Below are 16,723 nucleotides of genomic sequence, written 5' to 3'. Positions count from 1 at the left end.
CTCAAATCCTGAAAGAACTGAAACTGCAAGTACAGACAACAGTCATACTGACTACAGGTGTCGGGGAAATTTTGAGACTTTTTGAAGAGGAAGTGGAAAACATAAGATATATTTGTGGTTTCAGGTGGTGAAAACAGTCGGTCTGAGGGAGGTCTGGTTCTTCGGCCTGCAGTACACAGACAGCAAAGGCTACGTGACGTGGCTCAAGCTCAATAAGAAGGTGAGAGGCTGCTCAAAACACAGGAAGAAATCCATCCCTCAGCATAGCTTAAGCATGCTTATGTTTATATTCTTTGTAACAACTGAATTTATTCTCACATTAAGAAAACATTTTAATCTTATGACTCCTTGTAAATGGTAAACATTCATCATCCTGTTGTTAATACTTTATAAAACGACGTAGAGGATGGACCATGAACACTGAGATCTGTTTTTAATGTATTTTCAGTTTAGTTTTCTCAGGACTTTCATGTCCCATGCACTTTGTAAAGGGCAGATGATGAAGGCTTGTGTTCGGGTGTTCCTTCCAGGTGACCCAGCAGGATGTCAAGAAGGAGAATCCGCTGCAGTTCAAGTTCAGAGCAAAGTTCTTCCCTGAGGATGTTTCTGAGGAGCTCATCCAGGAGATCACACAGAAACTTTTCTTCCTGCAGGTACTGTGAACTGCTCAGGCTGCCAAGCTCATGTACGGGGTAAACCTGCATGAAAACTGAGCTGGATTTACAGCTGTAAAGAGCCTTTCTTATCTAAGACAATAATTACACCTTTTTTGAGCTGGTGTCATATAATGTGGCTATTGTGGTTAGTATAGATCATGCTTACCGGTATATTTGCTTTCTACATCAATTATTGGCAGTAGATGGATCAACATATCAGCAAATAAAAGAGTACGTATGGTTGCCGCTGGCTTACATTTATTAAATATAATATTGAAAGGTGGTTTGATGACGAGCTGAAATACTTTTCCTGGAGTTTTAAATCATTATTTATTTCCCTATCTGCATTGCCAATGTCTGTCAGCTAAATTGGGGGGTTTTGTTTTTGTTTTAATAACCATGTTTAATGTGCATCCCCCGCTGCAGAATAATATTGACAGAAACACTATTCTCTGAATCCTGCTGTTTAGTGAAAATCCCTGTAATTCCTCTACATTCATTTAACTATAGCCCACCCACTGACTGTTGTCACCTCCAGTTTTCTGATATATGAGTAAAAGGCCTCAATTATACTCTGTTGTGGGCGCGGACAGCTGGAGACACCACGGGTGAGCAGTGATTCCCGTTATGCTTCTTTGAAGCGTCCTTGTAGTCCGCCACCTGAGGTGCACTTGCCTGCCAGTTTTTCGAGACTACACTTTACAATGCACCAACTGTTCATGCAGCCTAGGCAGTGTGCTTCCATCCAGGTGAAACAGGAATGATTGCTCAGCTGTGATGTTTCCGTGTCCGCAACAGAGTCCTGTCTTCCATTTGCATCGTAAGTTGGAAGGCGGAACTGGGAAGTGACATTACCCCCAAGTTCAGCACATTCATTAGGAATGTCAGAAAAGGAAGAATAAACAAGGTTTGTTTCAGTGCTTAGCAAAGGTAAAGGTAGAGCCATTAATGAGGCACATGCATGGCCAGTGTTCTGCATATGGCTTATTTAATTTATTTATTTATTTTGGCTTATGTCTCAAACACACATATGTAGTAGTGTAGGTTACAAGTCACAAATGTTTACATACACTGCCGCCATTTGGACTGTTAAGTTAGGGTTGGTGGGGGATCACCAACTTCTGAGTTGGAAGTCCGACTAACTCAGAAATTCCTTCTTTGGACTTAAGATGGAATGCTTTGCATTGGCTTACATCTGCCAAAGATGATTTGGCTTGTAGCGCCAAAACACAACAGCAGTCTGCTCAAGGCGCTTTATGTTGTAGGTTACAAACCGTACGAGACACCCTAACAATCAGATGACCCCATATGAACAAGCCCTTGGCAACAGCGGGAAGGAAAAACTCCCCTTTAACAGGACAAAACCTCCAGCAGAACCAGGCTCAGGGAGGCGTAGCCATCTGTTGGGGTTAAACAGAGAGGGACAAGACAGATGGGAGAAAGCCAGAGTGTGAAAGGAATTACTAATTAATGATATAAATGTATTTTAAAACATCTTTGGACTGCATTACTATTTTAGTTCAACTCAGTTCTGCTGGAAAAACAGAATTTTCTTTTTTACCCATGAATCATGGAGTCAGAAGATCTTGACGCTTGTGTGTTTTTGCTTATATGTGTCCTCTGAGCAGGTAAAGGAGGCCATTCTGAATGATGAGAACTACTGTCCTCCAGAGACAGCCGTGCTGCTGGCCTCGTATGCCGTTCAGGCCAAATACGGAGACTATAACAACGATATTCACAAGCCTGGCTACCTGGCATCTGACCGGCTACTGCCACAGAGGTAAAATCAGTAGACATAATATGCTACTCCACGTGGGTCTAATGAAATATCTGATTCCAGAGTCTCTCTTTGTTAAGAGTAAAAATGTGTACATTTTAGCATGATTAAAAGCCCAGGAGTGCTTGTTGTGTTATTGTTTTCACTGTTAACTCTTGTGTTGTGTCTCTTGTGTCCTTTTCTCCTCGGCGTGTCCTGTAGAGTTCTGGAGCAGCACAAGTTGACAAAGGAGCAGTGGGAGGACAGAATACAGACGTGGCACGAGGAGCACAGAAGCATGCTCAGGTGAGTGTATTGTGAAAGTTTCATGGTTATGGTTTCATATTATTTTGCATGGAAAGTTTCATTCACTGGCTCCTGCATGTTTCTCTGCTAACTGTTTTCTCCTATTGTGTGTGCAGGGAGGACGCGATGATGGAGTATCTGAAGATCGCTCAGGACTTGGAGATGTATGGCGTCAACTACTTTGAAATTAAAAACAAGAAGGGCACAGAGCTGTGGCTCGGGGTCGACGCCCTGGGACTCAACATCTACGAGCATGAAGACAAGTAATAAATCTACACATTTGCATGGATGTGTACTTGTTGTGTTATTCGTGGATATCGTCATTGTTTCTTGTGATCAGGGACTCAGCTCAGTATTTGTTTGACGAAATCATTCATGTAGCGGATGAAAACCAATACGTCATTTTAACCAAAGAAGGAGCAAAATGGAACAAAAAGAGACGTTTTGTTAGACAGCTGCTCGGTTTCATTTGGGGAAAAAGTGGAACAGAGATTGATGGCTGGCATACATACACTAATGCGGTTTAGAACAGCGGTCCCCAACCCCCGGTCCGTGAGTCGTTTGGTATCGGGCCGTGAGAGTTGAGGCTCAGGTGTGAAATGTATGATTTTCAGGGTTTTTATCGGTTTTCAGCGTTATTTTGTTATCGTTAACTCAGTTTTCCTGGGTCTTTTCACGTGTGTTATGAATAAATCTTCTTTTTCGGTACCGGTACTAGTTTTATTTTGTTGCATTTATCCACGACACCTTAAAGGCCGGTCCGTGAAAATATTGTTGGGCATAAACCGGTCCGTGGCGCAAAAAAGGTTGGAGACCGCTGATTTAGAACTTAATTACACAAGAAAACGTAATTCAGTCGTTTGTTTAAATCGTTAAATCCACCTTCTAACACTTTTTTGATATTTAGTCCGAGTATGTAAATGAGGTCTGGGATGCACTGACATTATTTCCCTCTAATGGTTGTGAACAGTGGTACACAACTGATTGTTGAAACAAAACCAGGATTTTAATGGGCACCCATCGTCTGAAAGCCACTGTTGTTTTGAAGTTTTATGTTTACCAGCTCGTGCGTTTATTTAAGTGGAGTAAAATCTCTCTCTGCTGCCTCAGGTTGTCACCAAAGATCGGTTTCCCCTGGAGCGAGATCAGAAACATTTCCTTCAATGACAAGAAGTTTGTCATCAAGCCCATTGACAAGAAGGCTCCAGTAAGTGCTGATGAATTCATACACGGTTTAATGTTTTGTTTTTTTTCCCCCCCACAGAAGAATAAAATTTTTACTTACTAACCTTTCTTATGCCGGCTTCCTCCAGGACTTTGTGTTCTACGCCCCACGGTTGAGGATCAACAAGCGTATCCTGGCGTTGTGTATGGGAAACCACGAGCTGTACATGAGGAGGAGGAAGCCTGATACTATTGAGGTGCAGCAGATGAAGGCTCAGGCCAGGGAGGAGAAGCACCACAAGCAGATGGAGAGGTACGGCGCAAAAAGACCTATTAATGGATTTATTGCATGAAGTTTATATCTAAATACATACCAGCAGTTTTAAATGGTAGTCATTTCCCACCAGTCTATCCTGTATTTCTCCTAGTACTGCACACTTTGTATGACAACTACATACAGTGGGGCAAAAAAGTATTTAGTCAGCCACCGATTGTGCAAGTTCCCCCACCTAAAATGATGACAGAGGTCAGTAATTTGCACCAGAGGTACACTTCAACTGTGAGAGACAGAATGTGAAAGAAAAATCCATGAATCCACATGGTAGGATTTGTAAAGAATTTATTCGTAAATCAGGGTGGAAAATAAGTATTTGGTCAATAACAAAAATACAACTCAATACTTTGTAACATAACCTTTGTTGGCAATAACAGAGGTCAAACGTTTACTATAGGTCTTTACCAGGTTTGCACACACAGTAGCTGGTATTTTGGCCCATTCCTCCATGCAGATCTTCTCGAGAGCAGTGATGTTTTGGGGCTGTCGCCGAGCAACACGGACTTTCAACTCCCGCCACAGATTTTCTATGGGGTTGAGGTCTGGAGACTGGCTAGGCCACTCCAGGACTTTCAAATGCTTCTTACGGAGCCACTCCTTTGTTGCCCGGGCGGTGTGTTTTGGATCATTGTCATGTTGGAAGACCCAGCCTCGTTTCATCTTCAAAGTTCTCACTGATGGAAGGAGGTTTTGGCTCAAAATCTCACGATACATGGCCCCATTCATTCTGTCCTTAACACGGATCAGTCGTCCTGTCCCCTTGGCAGAAAAACAGCCCCATAGCATGATGTTTCCACCCCCATGCTTCACAGTAGGTATGGTGTTCTTGGGATGCAACTCAGTATTCTTCTTCCTCCAAACACGACGAGTTGAGTTTATACCAAAAAGTTCTACTTTGGTTTCATCTGACCACATGACATTCTCCCAATCCTCTGCTGTATCATCCATGTGCTCTCTGGCAAACTTCAGACGGGCCTGGACATGCACTGGCTTCAGCAGCGGAACACGTCTGGCACTGCGGGATTTGATTCCCTGCCGTTGTAGTGTGTTACTGATGGTGACCTTTGTTACTTTGGTCCCAGCTCTCTGCAGGTCATTCACCGGGTCCCCCCGTGTGGTTCTGGGATCTTTGCTCACCGTTCTCATGATCATTTTGACCCCACGGGATGAGATCTTGCGTGGAGCCCCAGATCGAGGGAGATTATCAGTGGTCTTGTATGCCTTCCATTTTCTGATGATTGCTCCCACAGTTGATTTTTTCACACCAAGCTGCTTGCCTATTGTAGATTCACTCTTCCCAGTCTGGTGCAGGTCTACAATACTTTTCCTGGTGTCCTTCGAAAGCTCTTTGGTCTTGGCCATGGCGGAGTTTGGAGTCTGACTGTTTGAGGCTGTGGACAGGTGTCTTTTATACAGATGATGAGTTCAAACAGGTGCCATTCATACAGGTAACGAGTGGGGGACAGAAAAGCTTCTTACAGAAGACGTTACAGGTCTGTGAGAGCCAGAGATTTTCCTTGTTTGAGGTGACCAAATACTTATTTTCCACCCTAATTTACGAATAAATTCTTTACAAATCCTACCATGTGGATTCATGGATTTTTTTTTTCACATTCTGTCTCTCACAGTTGAAGTGTACCTCTGGTGCAAATTACTGACCTCTGTCATCATTTTAAGTGGGGGAACTTGCACAATCGGTGGCTGACTAAATACTTTTTTGCCCCACTGTAAGTGACAGTACGCTAGTAACCCTTTCTGGCCACTAGGGGGCAGTGCTGCTTTGAAGAAAATCATAAGGCTGAACTTTACTTTTTTCTGTTAACTGTAAATTTCCACATATTTCTATTTGGTAGCAGGTGATGTGGCGATTTTTATAAATGCCATCAATGTGTCCAGCATTGGTTTCACTTTGTGCTGAATTTTTGTGTGTGTGGGTAGATTTAGTTTTACTTAACAAATTGGTAAAAGTGTCTTTTATTGACTACATAAGGGTTTGTTTGTTTTTTTTGTTTTTTTGTAAGTGATTCTAAAACATATTGTTTTATCATCTTCAGTCTGTGTGTGCCAATATTATGTGGTTGTTATGGATAAACAGGTAAATTTGGCATAATATTGCAAGAATGATGTAAGCTGAGTAGTCAGTCGATCTGAGTGTGCACGCAGTGCCTGAAAAAACATGTTTTTTTTGTGTGTGTCAGCGGGTTCACATGAACAAAGGAACCACAGCTTTCTGTGGGAAACTGGGTTAAATGGTTAATTGATATGAAGCTGGAGACACAGCAGCAGGGAGCCAGACTCAACACAAACCTTTAAAACCTTCCTCTTGAGTTTTGTCGGTACACAATCATGTGACGTTTGCTTTCTTTGTGGTCTGGACAGGGCACAGCTGGAGAATGAGAAGAAAAAGCGAGAGCTTGCAGAGAAAGAGAAGGAGCGAATAGAGCGAGAGAAGGAAGAGCTGATCGAGAGGCTGAGGCAGATCGAAGAGCAAACTCAGAGAGCTCAGAAAGGTACGTCTCCACCCACTTCACTAGTGTGTGCGTGCGCGTGTGTGACAGTGGGGTGTACTACAAACGAAGCTCAAGGAAGTATTACGGCTGGGCTTTGTTTGCTTTAGCTGGCTCAGCAAAACCTAAGCCCCACTCGGAGATAACTGCTGTCATGGTGATGGTTATCAGCTTTCTCTGTTTAGCTCTCTGTCTCAGGCTCTGTGCACGCTCGCATTAAAGGGGGGCCTTTCACCTCCTACACCAATCACAGATGAAGATGGTAAAATGGTGATTAAAAAACTTTAGAGAACAGAAAACACTAAAATTTCAGACTGCTGCAGATCAGGCAAAAGATCTGGTGATTTAGATCACAGAGAACTTAGATAACATAACGTAAAAAAGTGTATGCATTTAAACTATAAAGCTTGCTGACCCACAGTCAGAGGAGAGTTTGTTGGCACATCAAAGTGAAATTAATTTGATTGATTTAACAGGTAATCTTGGTGACAGTCTGATCAACTTTCTAAGCTGTGGTCTAGCAGCTGCAGTTCCAGCTGTGTAAAAGACACATAGTAGCAGATTAGAGTCGAGCATAATTATATTTGGACATTTCCTTAGTATTACGTCACAACAATGTGATTGGTCACTTGCAGTGTTGAACCTGGAACAATATTTATTATGATGATGTGGGAACAACACCAACTCGACGATATCAGATCATCTGATGTAGCCAGGTAAAAACAAACCGACCGGTCACTCTCACCTCGTTCTGCACGTCCTCTGTTCGTCAGCCTGTGAGACGTAGATATTTCCTTTAGTCCTGGGAGTCATTACATGTTTGTAGCCACAAGTCTTTTATAGTGACATAATTTATATTTATTTATGTCATTTCACACATAACTTTAATTGTGGTTTCAGTACTGAACTGATAAGAGACATTTGGTAATAATGTTTTAATCACTGAACAGGGAGCTGTTTTTCATTCCCTGGAGGTCAAATGCAGTTTCCCATCCTGAAGTGAGGGTTATTGTGAAGTGTATCTAATCTGATAATCTGCACACCTACCCACAAGTTTGCGTTACTTGGCTGATGTTTAACATTTGGGAACTGCTATCTAAGACGGATCAGCATCTGTGGTTCATCATCTTATTACTAATTTTCTGAATTTGCATAACATAGAAGCTGCAGTGCAGACCGCAGGCAGCAGCAGGCTGTACTGGCGCCGATCCCAGAAGATTAAGAACAATTCACACCTGGAGTGTTTTTAATCTAAGAAATGCTTGAAGCGTTGGATTCACCACTCTGTATCTGGACTGTACAGGTACAAATGTGGAAGTTTAAAAAATGAAAAATAAACATATTTTAAAGAACTCGTGACGTTTGAAAATATTGGTCTGCTGCAGTTCTTTAACTTGGATTTTTTTTTTTTTACCGGGTAAACATAAAATGTTTTCGGTTCATCATTAAAAATACATGTTATTTAAAAAACTTTATATTTGTTGACGACTTTACATCCAGGGTTGCAAGTAAAGCTTAAAAGTAGATGTGAGAAACATTTTAGTTAACTCATTTTGACTTCAGTTTTTTTTTTTTTTTTTAAATAAATGGATTTCTGTATTAAGACTTTAGATGCCTGCATAAGCTGAGAGGTGATTCCATTTAAAACACTAAAACTAACCCTGGACCACATAAAAACGAAATAATCTGAGAGCAAAAAGGGGCTAAACTGACACGATCAAATCCACTCTGGAAACTGAACTGAATGGAAAACAAAAACTCTAAAAAACAAATCTGAAACTGTGGTCACTGCATGTTAGCGATGCATATTGAGACGCTGATATGCGTGTGCCTGCAGAGCTGGAGGAGCAGACCCGCAGAGCGCTAGAGTTGGAGCAGGAGAGGAAGCGGGCGAAGGAAGAAGCAGAGCGGCTGGAGAGGGAGAGGCAGGTGGCGGAGGAGGCCAAGACAGCGCTGGCTCAGCAGGCCGCTGACCAGATGAAGACCCAGGAACAACTGGTACCTGCACACGCACGTGGATATTCATTCATTTATACTGGTGCTGTGGTGCAGGTGTAGATGCCACCAGATCTGTGAAAAACCACATAACAGTTTTTTGTTATAGATTCATGTTTGACCAGTTCAGTGATTATTCATCATTTTCCTCTTTTATTCACATTTAGAAATTTTTTTTTTATAAATAAATACATAATGTAAAAAAAAATTGTAACCATGTAGCAAAGGCTGTGTTTCTCCACCAGAACCATCCTTTCCCTAAAATATGAGAATTGCATCATTATTTCTGCTTCATATTATTTTGCATTGCAAATAGCATTGTGTGCTTGAAATGTCAGTTATGTTTGTGATAAGTTTTTGCTCGGATGTGTTATTATTTTCCACAGGCTGCTGAGTTAGCAGAATTCACTGCCAAAATTGCTCTGCTTGAGGACGCAAAGAGAAAAAAAGAAGAGGAAGCAACAGAATGGCAACACAAAGTAATGCCTGTGTTTGTGTGTCTGTGTGTTTGTGTGGTTGTCATTACTCTTTCTAAGTATGCATGTATCTTCTTTCCAGGCTCTGTCAGCACAAGAGGACCTGGAGAAGACCAGGGAAGAACTTAAGACGGCCATGACATCTCCACCGGCGCCAGAAAACGACGAGCAGGATGAAACGAACGCTGAGGCCAGTGCCGAGCTTCTCAGCGACGGCGTCACCAGCCACCGCAGCGAGGAGGAACGAATCACTGAGGCGCAGAAGAACGAACGTGTTAAGAAACAGCTACAGGTAGAAATGAGCCTGAGTTTCTGGGGGAGGGATTCTTCCAAAGGTACACACTCACTGGTTACTTTGTTAGGTCCCACTTGCTGGGCAACTGCTTTAATCCTGCACGGCAAAGATTAAACAAAGACCTCGAAAAATGCTCAGAGATTTCTGTCCATATCGACGAGACAGCATCACACAGTTGCTGCATGCATTAATGATGTGCGTCTCCTGTTCCACAACGTCCCAAAGGTGCCCAGTTGGATTGAGAGCAGCTGGTGACCATTTGATCTCAGATATCTTCTTGTCGTGGTCATTGTTAGTTTCCTGATCTTAGCTGACAGGAGTGTCACCCGGTGTGGTGTAGCCCATCTGCTTCAAGGTGTGAGTTGGCTCTGTCCAGAGATGCTCTTGTGCATACCTTGATTGTAACAAGAGGTTATTTGAGTTACTGTTGCCTTTCTAGCAGTTTCCAGCAGCAGGCCATTGTCTGCAGGCATCAACAAGCTGTTTTCACCCAGAGAAAATGCCGCTCACTTGATATTTTCTTTTTTGCTTTTAAGAAGAGAAAATATTTTCTGTAAACCCTAGAGATGGGTGTGTGGGGAAAATCCCAGTAGATCAGCAGTTTCTGAAAGGCAGACAGCCCACCAACAACTGTTTAATGTTCAAAGTCACTCAAAGTCCCTTTTCTCTCCCATTCTGATTCTCAGTTTAAATTTAGGCAGGTCATCTTGATCATGCCTAAATGCACTGAGTTGCTGAGATGTGGTTAGCTGATTAGCTATTTGCACGTAGTAGTTGAGTAGATGTACCTAATAAAGTGTCCAGTGAGCTGTTTTAGATGCACACAACAAAAACTGTATGTGTGTGTTTTCTCTGCATTAATGAGAACTCCTTTCATCAAACATCCAAGCTGGCAGACACGTACACACTTGCTGCCAGTTTGCTACAACAGAAACACCACCTGAGAAAACGGGTTTCTGCAAGACTGGCACAGTCGAGTTTGTCAGTGCAAATGCAAAGCCTCCAATCCCACTTTTCAACGCAATCTGTGTATCTGGCATCATTTGCAACTTCAGGACTGTCACAAAGCTGAAAGGACTAAATAAATAATGCTTCTTTCAGTTTATTAGACAAAAGCCAAGAATCGTACAATTTGATGGGGGTTTTTTTGTTGTTGTTATTAATAAATTTCTGCAAAACTTTGAATGTACTTCTTTATTCAGTGTGGTGAACAAAGTGAGGAAGTACTGTGTATCAGTCGGTCGAGTTTTTGATGTTTCTCAACACATGCAATCATTGGAAAAACAAAGATTGCACTAATTTTCTGTCCTCATTGGCACTATCGTACAATCTGTACATCTTAAGGTGAAGCGTTGGTGGAAGGACTGCATCCTTTCTGAAACCACTGCTGCGTAGACACTGTGGCAAAGTTATTTTCCGGTAAAGCTGCTAAAAAGATCTGGGTCTGAATTTTGTAGTTTAATCCGCAGAAAGTAGCCTGTGCAGTGAAAAGCTCGTAAGTTTTCCTGCTGCACATTAGAATATACGACAGATTTGATTGCAGCTTCGGTTACAGCGGCGGTTTGTCTGAATCCAGAGCAGCTGTGAAAATACATTAACACTGCCTTTTATCTGCAAATCAGGTGGCGCATAAGCCAGCCTGGCAGGTTGTTTTCTTTTATCACTCAGATGTACCGATGTCCTGTTGAACGGCAGCTGTTAAAAGCTTTTCATCCTTATTATGATATGGGAGCAACCACAAGCTGCCGGCTGTCAGAATTCAGCATTTCTTGGCCGTTTGTTGATCTTTACAACAATGTGTCTTTGTGTTTCTGGTCTTTAAAACTTGACTGAATAAACAAAAGCCAAAATTCCCTGTATGTATCAACTCCCTGTAGGAGTTGATATAAATTTAAGCAAATATTTCATTCGAGCAACGATGGAGTCTATCTTAAGTGAATTGTGTCTCACCACCTCCCTCCCTTTGTCTTCCGTCCAGGCTTTGAGTTCGGAGTTGGCGGAGGCTCGGGACGACACCAAGAAAACGCAGAACGACATGCTACATGCCGAGAACGTCAAAGCGGGCAGAGACAAGTACAAAACCCTACGGCAGATCCGCCAGGGCAACACCAAGCAGCGTATAGATGAGTTTGAGTCCATGTGAGCCAGAAACGTGGATGGACACGACACTGAAAAGAGACCGTTTGGTCTCATTGCCATGTCAACGCCTCACTCTCCTTGTAAAGCCCAAAACCTGCTGCCACTGCAGAATAGCTTACCTTTTCTCTACCCCAGAGAAAGATGAGATAGAGGGCTTCGTAGCTTCAACCTCGCCAAAGCTCTGCCTAGCAGCGGCTGGCCAGCCACATACTCAGCTTTCTGCTTTTTAGAGCTCTGCCCTCGCCTCGATGAAGCACACGTCTTTTAATCAATCTGGACAAATAGCAAGCAACGTGTCGTCTCCCTGTACATTACTAGCAATTTAAATGCTTGCATGTTTGATAATTAAACAATATCGCAACCTTTAGACAAAACGTGACTGTTCCGAAATGGTTTCTTTTATTCAACAAAATAAAATGATCATTTGTAGCTATAGCTTATTGATGTTGGGAGTTCGCTTTAATCTGTACCTTTATTTTGTCTTCAGCAGAACAATTTAAATGTTTTTTTTTTAAACTGCTTTACTCGTGTCATTTCTTTCCCTTTCACTGCTGTCATTTTGTTTTGGTACAGTTACGCTGTCGTCCACATTCAGCAGTTAACTTGTTCTTTAACAGGTTGTGTGCTCACAGAGAGCCGTTAGCAGGCAGATAAGCAAACTAGATTTGCTTGGCGTTCTCTTTCCATTGAGGCAGTTGTTTCAATATATATTTTGTCTCACAATAAAGAATGAATTTATATTTCCAATAATACACCTATGGTATGATCTTGGTCCTGACTCTTCCGTCAAACAGAATGAGTATCAGATTTGCAGGATGTGGCCTGAGCACCTCTATAGAAGCAGAAGTGTTGGGAGTTCGCTGCTGTGGTGCATTTAGCTGTGGTTTAACACAGTACCATAATCTTCCCAAGAGTGGATGTCCCAGCAAAGTGAAAGCCAAATATAGTTCATATCATATCACCATAAACACCTCATGCCAGCTGTCAAGCACGGTGGTGGAGGTGTCATGATTTGGGTTTGCTTTGCAGCTCAGGAGCTGAACACCTCGCAGGCATAGAGTCAGTCATGAATCATGAAGTCAAACTAGGTCATCAAGACAATGATCCAAAGCACACCAGCAAATCTGTAACAGAATGGCAAAAATATGAGTAAACTAATGCCTGCAAACCTCAATGGACTGAAGCTGTAAAGAAATCCTCCACAATATGACAGAAATTTATACAGAAAACAGATCAGTTATTGCTACTACAGGTGGTTTTACAGCTACTGAATCATGGAATTTACTTAATTTTTTCACGGGGTCGCAAAGTGGAAAGTTTCATTTTCATAACTTAATGGAAACATTTCACAGCACTTTTCATTGTTTCCTGCCACAGCTGATAGATCGTCAAAAAACAGGAAGAGTGATGCAAGTGTAAACAACTGCAGTAGAGCAGTGATGTCACTTCTCTTGCTGTGTCCAAAATACCCAAAAGAAAAACTCTTCTAAAATCGGTGTGATAAGGTCCATCCAAAAGCGATCATGCAGGTTTCTGTGGCATCTGTGGTTCAGTGTAGGCACATTACATTTAATACAAATAAAAATGTTCATGAAGGAAAATTAAAAGACTCTTATTTCAAATCACACTATACCAAAATCCAGCATGTACACAGACCAGGCAGGACGTGAAAGCTTTAAGTGAGGCTTTTATTGGTCACTTTTACATCACTCACAAGAACAGTCAACATGTCTCATTCAGCCACATTTTCCCTGATCCTGTAGGTATGTCACATTTGTTTTATGTGCTCTTGTTTTGGGTTTCAATCTCTAAAGCTTAATCGAGCACAACAAATGTTTGGTGAAACCGACTCTGGAATGGTGGTTTTATAGAATAAAAAGTTAAACTCATACAGTGGCGAAAAAGTGAAAGTACTGTACATTAAACCAAAAATCAAAAAAGTTGTTGTGAAGCACAATTTTAATCACCTTAATCAATATAGTGATGAGTGACAACATACAGCGCTGGTCCACCAAATACAAACAAAACGGCTTCAATGTCAATTTTCCACGTCTCTGACACTCATCTGGAAGGATAGTTTCATTCTTCTATCAGATATTCCCGCATTTAGTGTTTTGATGATGGTGGTGGGAAGCATTGTTTAACATGCAGGTGGGGTTGGAGTCAGGTGATCAACTCATCAATGCCATCTGAACTGAAATGTTTTGTCACAGGATAAATATGACGCCCCAGAACAACTGACGCTTCCCTCCAAGGGGACAAATGCAACCCAGAAATTCCCTCCTCCCCTCCTTTTAGGTTTTCCTTTTAATTTGTTAACTCTATGTATGTATCACATTATAGAAAGAACCACTTTATTCCCTAGCAGAATATACAGTGAAACAGCAGCAATGGTCTAACACTTTTTTTTCCTTTTTAATTTTGGTTTAATAAAAGCACCACTAGCCCGAGAGATGAGCAACAAACAGCCTTTTCCTTGGCTGTGGTCCCTGAAGAGATGGCACTTACTTATTTCTGTAGCAGAAATGAAGCTGTATTAAAGCACACTAAAAATAAACATGTGAATAAATGTGCTAAACAGGGACTGTCGGCATTTTACATTTTTTCTATTGATAAAACACCTAATAAAATACAAACACACATCATGATTTTAGTCAAATGAGCAACAAATGACAAGTTGCTCGTCATCGGTTAATACAAACCCCACATGCAAATTCAAAATGCAAATAAAGCGCATTCAGACTGAACAGGAGGCAAATCTGAGTTCACTACACACATACAAATCTCCTATTATTGCTTTGGTTGTCAGCAGATTGCTACCATCGTCTGTAGTTTGCAGGGAAAATGCTAACTACCACCTATGGCATAGAAAAACTGCAACCGAAGTTGGTGTGTTCCATGCTTACTGCTACCAACCTGCTAGCAACCAAAGCAGTCGCAAGGAGGTTTTTGCCAGCCGGTGGTGGAATATTTATTATGCCCTGGCTTTAGCAATCCATTTGCATCCTCCTTCAGAAGCTACTTGCCAACTGGTCAAAGACTACTCATTGCTCCCACACAACCAGAAGTTGCAGACCAGTTCCAAGGACTGTGTGACCATCCCTAGAGAGCCAAAATTGGGACTAATCATGGCTATAATTGATGGTAAAATTGTCTCCATGATTGTCATATATAGATGACCCTTTCAGAAATAACAGGGCAGCTTAAAGTACTTTATTACAGTAATGATAATCCAGGATATGCTAGTTGCCGAGTCCAGATTCAAAACACTAAGATGGTGCAAGAAAACGCTTGTGCTTTTCAATGGGGTTTTGCTACTCAATGCTTGACGTCACGGTGGCTAGGTCCATCTCTGATACTGTCTATCATTTCAGATCTTTTCCCCATGAACTGATATGAACCATCTTAGTTGTTGCAGAATTCTCCAACATATTTAAATCCAGGATTCTTGAGAGCCAGGTTCTTCTTTTTGATCACTGCTAGCTAAAGAGACAGAATATTAAATGGACATATGCATAAGACGGAAAAAAGAAGAGATTTAACTGTAGTCATTCCAAATGTGGCCTGTATGTTGCTAGCTAAAGAACATTTACATCTGTGTAGTCAGCACATTAGCTATACTTAAATTTAAGTATATAATTCAAGACAGAAATTTGCTTCATGTTCAGTCGGAATTCACTTTTTCAAGCAACAGCTATGAAGAAATCCATTCACAGCATGATGTCAGGACATGATTTAACACACACTTTCTAGGGATTTTTTTTTTTTGAGAAAAAAAATACACACATTTAGAAAAATACCTTTTTAAAACGTTTGTAATAATAGAAAAATATGTATTTGTACACTGAATAAAGTTGTTAATATTTATCAGAATGTAAACACAATAACTTTAGAAGTTTGTTAAATTATGCTGTAGGGTGTCTTAACCTATTTAGCAAACACTAGCACATAGTGCCAGACTAGCAGGGTTACCACAGACTTAGCCTTTAGCATCATAGCGGATAACAATGTAGGCTAATGATAAGAGAAAAAATGTGTAAAAAAAAAACCAAAAACCTGACAGACTGTTACTCACATTTGTTCATGCCTTGCATACAACTCTCCAGGGTTTGAGAATAAAGTTTTTTGATGTTAGAAAGCTCCACAGAAATAAAGAAATACATTTTCTGGAAAGTGTTTTAAGAAACATTTGGAACATTCAAGCTAGCTACAGCGTTTGCTGCTCCCATGGAGTGTGATGCCAGGAAACTTTAATAACAGCCAATCACATCACAAAACAACTTTAACAAGCTCTTTCTGTTATAAAACTTTTAACCCTGATCACTTTTACTGTTTTATGAGCGTGTGCCCACTTAGCCTCTAGCTAACCAGTGTTAGAGGTTTCACCATTTCTGAGCTAGACTCCACCTTGCTTTCCGTTCACCGACAATACACACAACTATATCCAAAAAGTGCACTTGAGACTTTACTGCACCCGGAAACAGGGAACAAGAATCCCCCTTACATAAAAGCCGAACTATCACGGGCGACATATTTTGCCACATAAAAATATTCAACTGAAAACTTGTTCTCACATTTTCATATAAAACAATGTTTATTTTCACCATATAGGATACAATTTGTATCAACTAAGAGAGGTGTCATCGGGCTACTTGAAATTAAGCTAACCAGGCGAGAGAGTTAGCTTTCCAAACAGTTCCTCGGGTAATAAAAATAACCTCACTGGCAGAGATAGTAAAAATAAATTATCATAATTTCATTCAAAAACACACAGCTCCAAGCAAGCTGCATTAAGAAGACACAACTTAAAAATAATTTTAAAACACTAAAAATATATTTTAAATCCCCCCCGCCCCTCGATTTTTGGGAGAAAACAGGCAATTCACAGAAGTCACCTTGGGCACTGCAAAATTATTATGAATATAAATATATAAATAAAAAAAATATGGTTAAAAAAGTAAGGATAACTGGAAACCTATACGAGCCCTGCTGGCATTTAAGGAGGTCTGTGATGGTCAGGATCAGTTGAAGTTATTAAAAACTATTTTTATTGTCTTTTTTTAACAGAACCACAGACTTTGAAACCAAACATGAA

The 16,723-nt window shown here is 41.1% G+C and overlaps 1 protein-coding gene across 4 annotated transcripts in view; it reads left to right on the top strand.

Moving 5' to 3' along the window:
- LOC113007393 (radixin) overlaps positions 1-12,380 on the top strand; it is a 47,369-nt gene extending 34,989 nt beyond the window's left edge. For all 4 annotated transcript variants that reach the window (XM_026143906.2, XM_026143909.2, XM_026143905.2 and 1 more), the window contains exons 4-15: positions 125-220; positions 531-653; positions 2,285-2,436; positions 2,635-2,718; positions 2,835-2,981; positions 3,829-3,925; positions 4,032-4,195; positions 6,596-6,726; positions 8,561-8,721; positions 9,105-9,197; positions 9,277-9,486; positions 11,468-12,380. In XM_026143906.2, coding sequence (XP_025999691.1) covers positions 125-220; positions 531-653; positions 2,285-2,436; positions 2,635-2,718; positions 2,835-2,981; positions 3,829-3,925; positions 4,032-4,195; positions 6,596-6,726; positions 8,561-8,721; positions 9,105-9,197; positions 9,277-9,486; positions 11,468-11,632 — 1,623 coding nt within the window. In that variant the 3' untranslated portion in view covers positions 11,633-12,380. The remainder of the gene's footprint in view (positions 1-124; positions 221-530; positions 654-2,284; positions 2,437-2,634; positions 2,719-2,834; positions 2,982-3,828; positions 3,926-4,031; positions 4,196-6,595; positions 6,727-8,560; positions 8,722-9,104; positions 9,198-9,276; positions 9,487-11,467) is intronic.
- Positions 12,381-16,723: the final 4,343 nt, after the last annotated feature.

The sequence above is a fragment of the Astatotilapia calliptera genome, chromosome 16 (genome assembly GCF_964374335.1).
Source record: "Astatotilapia calliptera chromosome 16, fAstCal68.1, whole genome shotgun sequence".
Classification (NCBI taxonomy): Eukaryota; Metazoa; Chordata; class Actinopteri; order Cichliformes; family Cichlidae; genus Astatotilapia; species Astatotilapia calliptera.
This window is presented reverse-complemented; position numbering and strand designations above follow the sequence as displayed.